This window comes from Bison bison, unplaced genomic scaffold, assembly GCF_000754665.1.
Source record: "Bison bison bison isolate TAMUID 2011002044 unplaced genomic scaffold, Bison_UMD1.0 scf7180017864302, whole genome shotgun sequence".
Taxonomy (NCBI): Eukaryota; Metazoa; Chordata; class Mammalia; order Artiodactyla; family Bovidae; genus Bison; species Bison bison.
This window is the reverse complement of record NW_011494874.1, coordinates 7,805,245-7,812,224: the sequence shown is the minus strand read 5'-3', so window position 1 is coordinate 7,812,224 and position 6,980 is coordinate 7,805,245. Positions and strand designations below refer to the sequence as shown.

At 52.3% G+C, this 6,980-nt stretch overlaps 1 protein-coding gene across 1 annotated transcript in view; it reads left to right on the top strand.

Annotated features, from left to right (window-relative positions):
• The first annotated feature begins 1,322 nt into the window (after positions 1-1,322).
• Positions 1,323-6,980, top strand: part of LOC104996979 (chromosome unknown open reading frame, human C14orf132) — a 49,764-nt gene continuing 44,106 nt past the window's right edge. Inside the window, exon 1 of the mRNA XM_010851401.1 lies at positions 1,323-1,555. Coding sequence (XP_010849703.1) covers positions 1,529-1,555 — 27 coding nt within the window. The 5' untranslated portion in view covers positions 1,323-1,528. The remainder of the gene's footprint in view (positions 1,556-6,980) is intronic.

The following is a 6,980-nucleotide window of genomic DNA, read 5'->3' as shown; positions in this document are numbered from 1 at the left end:
AAGTTAAAAACTAGAGTATCTCTATGATTTCAAGTTGGGAAGGCATTTCTTCCACAAGGGTCAACTCTAAAGTTAAGTATTAATAAACTCAATTAAAATGAAGAACTGTGTTAATGTCTCTTCTTATAAGGGCACTAATCCCATTATATATGAGATTATCCCATTATATGAGAGCTCCACGCTCATGTCCAAGTGACCTAATTGCTTCTCCCTCACTTCCAAATACTATCAGATTGGGGATTAGGGTGAATTTTGGTGGCACAGAACATTGTCAGTAAGGCGCTGGTCCCATTCCCTTGCTAAACTGTGGTCTGTGCTGCCGCCATGGGGTCGGGGGTCGGGGGTTGGCAGGGTGTGTGTGTGTTGCGGGGAGGAGGCTTGTTCCTTGCATGACCTTCTCCAGGACAGCTGTGCAGGCAGCTGGACCAGAACCAGCAGCAGCAGCAGCAGCAAGGACTCGGCACAGGTGGCAGCACAGGTAACACACAGCCTATTCCCTACCAGGGAGCCCTTTGAGAAGGACAAAACTCCCACCTTCTCGTCTGTGTTCCAGCCACCAGGTCAGGGTATCACACAGACATGCACACACAAGGGATAAGCCCCTTCTGGTATCTCTGCTACCATCCTCATCTGAGCTATGGCATGGGCTCAGCTTGGGATATTGTTGAAGGTAAGGAAAGATAGAAACAGAGCCGTAAGGCATCAGTTGTGCGAGGTGCACACTGTGCAATTCTAGAAGGCATCATTCACAGCTGAGTCTCCGTTATGCTATTAGCCACGTTGAAGCTCACATTTATTGAAGACACTATGTCCCAGATACATGATCTCATTAAATTCTCTGCTTGTTTTCTTCCTTTTACAGATGATGAAACCCAGGCTCAGAAAGCCACTCCCTTGCCCAAACGGCAAAAGCAGAGCTATGATTTAAACCTCCTTCTGACCAGCTTCAGAGTCCCCAGGACACGACTCTGGGCACAGGGTTGGCACAAAAATCTGTTAACCCTGACCCTGGCGAGCCAGCCCCATAAAAGCCCTGCTGGCCGCCCCTGGGGCTTGGGCGCCACAGCACGGGGCAGGGTGCCCAGGGCGCTGGACTCTGATTCAGCGCTGGCTCTTGCAAGGACCAGACACGGGACCTCTGGCCTCAGCAGGCCCCTGTGCCCACTACTTCGCACCCCTCCCCGCAGGAAAGCGAGTGGGAGCGCTCCAGGGGTTCCGCCGAGTAGATCGGAAGAGCGGGGCTGGGAGCGGTCACGTGGAGGGGCGTCCAGTTCCCCCGCCCAGCCCGAGCCCCGCCCCGCCCCCAGGCTCCAAGCCCCCCACCCGCCCTCCACCAGCCGAGAGCTCAGAGCCAGAGCAGGGCACCGCGCGGGCTCGGGACCGGCCGCCACCACCCAGCTGCCGAGGGTGCCTCGCGGTTTCAAGAACCCCTGCTCGCTGCGTGGCCTTCTCTGGCCAGCTGTGCGGGCGGCTGGACAGCAGCGGCAGCGACAGCGAGGACTCGAGCGCGGGCGGCAGCAGCGACACCATGGATCTGTCCTTTATGGCCGCACAGGTAAGGGGGCGCCTTCCACGCGCGCCTCGGGCAGCCAAGTTTGAGCAGGTTCGGGGCCACGGTCTCGCCCTCCCCTCCGGGGCTGGGCGCGCCGGGAGGGGTCAGGCCAGGAGGTGGCGCCCGCCGGCGATCCGAGTCCCGGTCCTTTGTCCGGAGCTGGCATCGCCACCTGGTGCGCGCGTCTGGGGCTGCGAGCGCGGCTCCCAGGGGTGGGGCCGGCCTGAGCTCCCCGCGTCGACCTGAGCTCGGGGCGTGGGCAGCAGTCCTCTCCCGGCCCATCCCCAACCTGCGGGGTCCCCCTTCCGTTGCCCCAGAGCCCTTCAAGGCGAGGCAGCCCCAGATCCGTGCGAGCCCGGGTTGGGCAGGCAACCTGGCTCTTCCCCATTCTGTTTCTTTCCGAGGCGCCGGGTAACCTGCCACTTGCTCTGACCTCCGGCGCCTCCCACCTCACTTTTCTCGCCTTTGATGGAGACCACAGACTGTAGCCCGAGGAAGGCGGCGAGACCCGCTGTGCGACCCGCCAAGAGCCAGAGCTTAGAGTACAGCAGCGGCTCTATCCTTGTTTTGCTTCGTGCTGAGTCTGTAGCCTTGAGTGCCGGGCGCGATTGTTCTTTCCTCGGCACAGAACAGGTTCCCAGTGGCAGACAAAACAGATGACCTCTCATCGCTTGGTTTTGCTCCAGGAGAATCTCCCGGAGCCTTGATCGTGGAGTGTCGTTTGGTGCCTTAACTGTGAAGCCAGAACAAAGGCAAACGCCTGCTTTCCAGAGCTGTCTGTGGCCTTTCGGAGTTGCAGTCTGGTTCTCGGGAAGGTTCACCGCGTTTGGGTTGGGGAGTAAGTCCCCATGTACCGAGTTCAGACGTTGCACCTTCTGCCAGGTTGGTTATGTTGAGAGTCCAGTGGCAAGAAGGACCCCCAGGTTCCCTCTGTCCCCTGGGTATGTGGCAGGAGCCCCGCTGGCTGCTGTTTACTTTTCCAGGGAATGGCGTTTCAGAGATATCTCCCTTTCCCCCCAAACTTCACCCTGGTGGAGGCCTCTTTAAAAAGTAACAGCACAACCTAGGCTATGGGGACAGTGAGTCCCCAATGCAGGTGATAATGGGTGCAGAATTCCCCAGGTTGGCTAAAGGGAACCCAGATTCCAGCTCTTGGCAGCCTCTTTACAGGTTTTCCATAATGCCAGTTGCTTTCATGAGCCATGCTGGTCTTTTTTTGCCTAATTTTCTATCTCTTATTTCTAAATGCATGTTTAGAAATATTGTCTCATGGACATCATTTTAGGCAGTGGTGATGGTAGCTGTGTGGTGACTGATGAGACTTCACCACGTTTATTTCTGCAGGGGAGAGGGGCTCACACAATGTACCTCTGCCTCCCCCTCTCGTGGTTTAGTTGCTAAGTCGTGTTCGACTCTTGCAACCTCATGGACTATAGCCCCCCAGGCTCCTCTGTCCATGGGATTTTCCAGGCAAGAATACTGGAGTGGGTTGCCATTTCCTCCTCTAGGGGATCTTCCCGATCCCGGGATCAAACCCTGGGATTGAACCCCAGTCTCCTGCACTGCAGGCAGATTCCTTACCGACTGATCCCCTCTAGAGCCCACCAAACAGCTGACATTGCCATGGTTACAGGATAAATTGATTACTGCTAACCCTAGGACTGGCTGAAGCTTTAGGAGTTGCTATGGTAACTTGACAAAATAAACTGGGCTTTTCAACACCTACAGGCAGAGCCTGCTCAGAGGTTGAGCTCTGTTTTTTTCTTTTTTGTTTACAATTCATGTTTAATGTGGTCAGTTTATTTCTGAGGACGGATGTTTGGGCATTGTTACATGCTCAGTCCTGAGCTAGCTGCAAGGACAGAAACATGAAGTGCCATCAAATGTGGAAAGACATTTACTGAGCACCTGCTCTGTGCCAGACATGGACACTTGCATACTTGATTATAGTAAATTCTAACACGTCTGACAAGTCTATGACGTTGGTATTGTTGTCTGCATTTTATAGATCGGGATACCACACTTAAGTGAAATGAAGCAACTTCATTTAAAAAACAATTAAAAAAAAAATTTCATTGGGTTAGCAGTAACCCAGGACACATCATTAGCAAGGAGGAACATGGGTTTCAAACCTGGCTCTGAGGATTTGCAAAGCTGCTAGATTTTCCACCTTATTGCTTCCCTCCCCCTGAGAAAGACACAAAATAAGGGACTAGGCAGACATATTTACAGATGGCTCTTCTCCAAGCTTCCCAGGTAGCTCAGTGGTAAAGAACTCACCTGCCAATGCAGGAAGCATAAGAGACATGGGTTCAATCCCTGGGTCGGGAAGATCCCCTCGAGGAGGGCATGACCACCCGCTCCAGTATTCTTGCCTGGAAAATCCCATGGACAGAGGAAGCCTGGGAAGCTATAGTCCATGGGGTCTCAAAAGAGTTGGACATAGCTTAGCGACTGAACAACAACAGCCGCTGCACTTATGCTTGGTCACAGTGTGTGCTCAGCGCAAGCTGGGGGTGTGCAGTGACCACCAGGTGGGTGTGTGTGTGACCAAGCTGCTGTCCCCACACATCAGCAGGGGGCAGTTGGACAGAGACACGTGAATGCCTCCATCCACTTGTTCGGCTAATGCTGAGTGCTGGCCTGATGGATGCCAAGCTCCGTGTCAGGCACTGGGACGGGGATTCTGGGGGAGCACTTGAATAGGATGTACATTTTCTTTCTGGACCCTTGGAGAGCAGTGGAGAATGCCAGACCAGGCCGTTCCCAGATACAGCGACCAAAATGCCTGTCATATAATAGACCCTCCATAAGCATCTGTGAGATGATTGGAAGAGGGTAAGACAAGATGTATGTACTCGAAAAGACGATCACAGGAAAAGACAGTGAATTGGAGGGGCCACATGCCCCCGCCCCTGAACACCTGCTCATCAGTTCTTGAGCCTGGGGGTTCTGATGGATGAGAACTAGAGGCAGATTCCCCCCGGTGGGCCTGGGAATAAAGGTATTCTAAACAGAGAGGCACGGAACTTCCCTGGTGGTCCAGTGGTTAGGAGCTGGTGCTTTCACTGCCATGGGCTGAGGTTCAGTCCCTGGTCAGGGAGCTAAGATCCTGAAAGCCATGCAGTGCGACCAAAAAAAAAAAAAGGCAGAGAGGCATGGAGACAGGAAAGCCCAGAACGTATTCACAGAATCCTCCAGGAAGCTGGAGGGTAGGGGGTATCGTAGAATTGGGAGAGAGAGGCCAGGACCTGGTGGCAGAAGGTACTGACTGCCTGGGATGAGAAGTTCACACTGAAGCAGGAGACAGTGGGAGCCATGGTAGGGGACTGAGCACGAATGGTCTCTAACTGAACAGCGCCCTGGGAAGACCTCAGCCTCAGCAGAGCCCAGAGCTGGAGGGATGGATGGAGTAGAAAGCGCACACCTATTTGAGTCACTGATGGAGTAGAAGAAACCACATCCTTGTGACTCCAAACCCCAAGTCTCTCTCCCTTTGCCAAGTTGTGAAATATGATTTCTCTTTGTGGCTTAAAAAATATCTGGAGGATACACACCATTTTAGATAAACACCCCTCTCAGAAGTTAAGCATCAAGAAGACACTGTTGTTGGATGTACAAGAGTGGACGTCAGTTATCCAGCAGATCCTTTTATGCAGATGCACCCTCCCTAGTGCGTGTACATGGGGCTGTGGGTCTGGGTTTAGAAGATGCTGCGGGTTCTGAAGACATAAAGACTCAGCTCGCTCCTGAACTTTGGAGGCACTCTGCTGTCCTTTTCCCCAACCCTGAAAACACCCCAGCCCCTCTCTACACGGTCCCTGGGTCCCTGGAGATTCTAGAAGGTTGAATGGTGAACAGGGGTGTATGTTTTTCTATGGCCAGAGATGGCCAGAAGAGCAAGGCTACCCAGACCCCTGGTAGCCGGGAGGAGGGGAGAAGCACAGATCTTGAAGACTGATCCTCAGAGCCCTGTGTTGGCAGTGGGTAGCCTGTCTCCAAAAACGGCCCCAACCATTCCTTCCCTATCTCCTGGAGGCGCCTGCTGGCTACCCATTAGGGGGTGGGAGATCTGAGTCCCTCCCTTTGATCTGAGCCTGGCTTAGTGACTTTTCTGACCAAGACAAGTAGTGTGAGTGACATTCTGAGATGAGCTTGTAAGGAACCTGCAGCTTCTACCTGGGACTCTTGGAGCGCTTGCTCTGGAGTAAGTCCGTGGGCTTCCGTCATGCATGAAATGTGGAGATACTGAGACAGCCAGACTGAGGAAAGGGAAGGAACACTTAAGGGACCTACTGTGTGCTGGGCCAACACATGGAATGAACTAGAGGTACAAGGAGCCCTGTTCACATGGTTCTAGGTTGTGACCCTCTATAGAAAAAAACAGGCCTAGGGCATAAGAACTCACTTTTATTTTTGTCTTCTGTTGTCCCTACAGTGACAAATCTAAACCCCGGAGTTCCCAAATGTTGCGACCATTAGAATCACCTGGAAACTTTTAAGAGTCCTGCTGCCCAGGTCCCTCCCTAGACACTCCCATCCGAGTCTGGAGCTGGGAGCCAGCATCAGTATTTTATTGTCATCCCCTAGCTGCTCCCAGTGTGCAGTCAAGGTTGAGACCTGGGCCTGAAACCCACACTGTAGGGCTGTTCCCCTCCCACCTCTCTGGATGGAGCAAATCTTTGGCTCTCTGGTCCCTGTTAGGTCATAAAAAGCCATGTTGTCCCTGGAAGTCACTTCAGTATCAATTCAGCAAATTCAAATGTTGAGGCCCAGAATAATGGGAACTTGCTCCAAAATAGAGATCCTTATTTGCGATTAGCAGATACAAACTATTATGCAGAGAATGGGTTAACAATGAGGTCCTACTGTTATGACACAGGGAAGTATATTCAATACTGTTATGAACCTTAATGGAAAAGAATATGAAAAAGGATATCTATCTGTCTATCTATCTGTCTATCTATCTGTGTATCTATATCTCAATCATTTTGATGTACAGCAGAAACTAACACAGTATGGTAAATAAAATTTAAAAGAAGAAAAATTAAAATTGAGGTTCTCCCTTCTTCCAGACCTGCCGCAGGTGGGACATTTGGAGCCGGAGTGGGTGCCTTTATTATTCTCAAGGTACAGGCAGGGAGGAGATGGAGAGAAAGAGTGGTTCGGCTGACAGGCAGGGGAGCCAGGAAGGGAGCCTCGTCTGCTGACCACAGACCTGTCCTTCCCGTCCCAGAGCAGTCCAGATGCTGGGGGACAGGGGGGACCCAAGACCCTCCATGGATCAGCTTCAGGGAATCATCAAGCCTCCAAGGAACATGAAGTATCATGATGAGATACATTTTGAAACAAATTCTTAAATCTGTATTCATTTCCTATGGCTGCCGTAACAAATGACCATGATCCGGGGAACTTAAAAAAAAAAAAA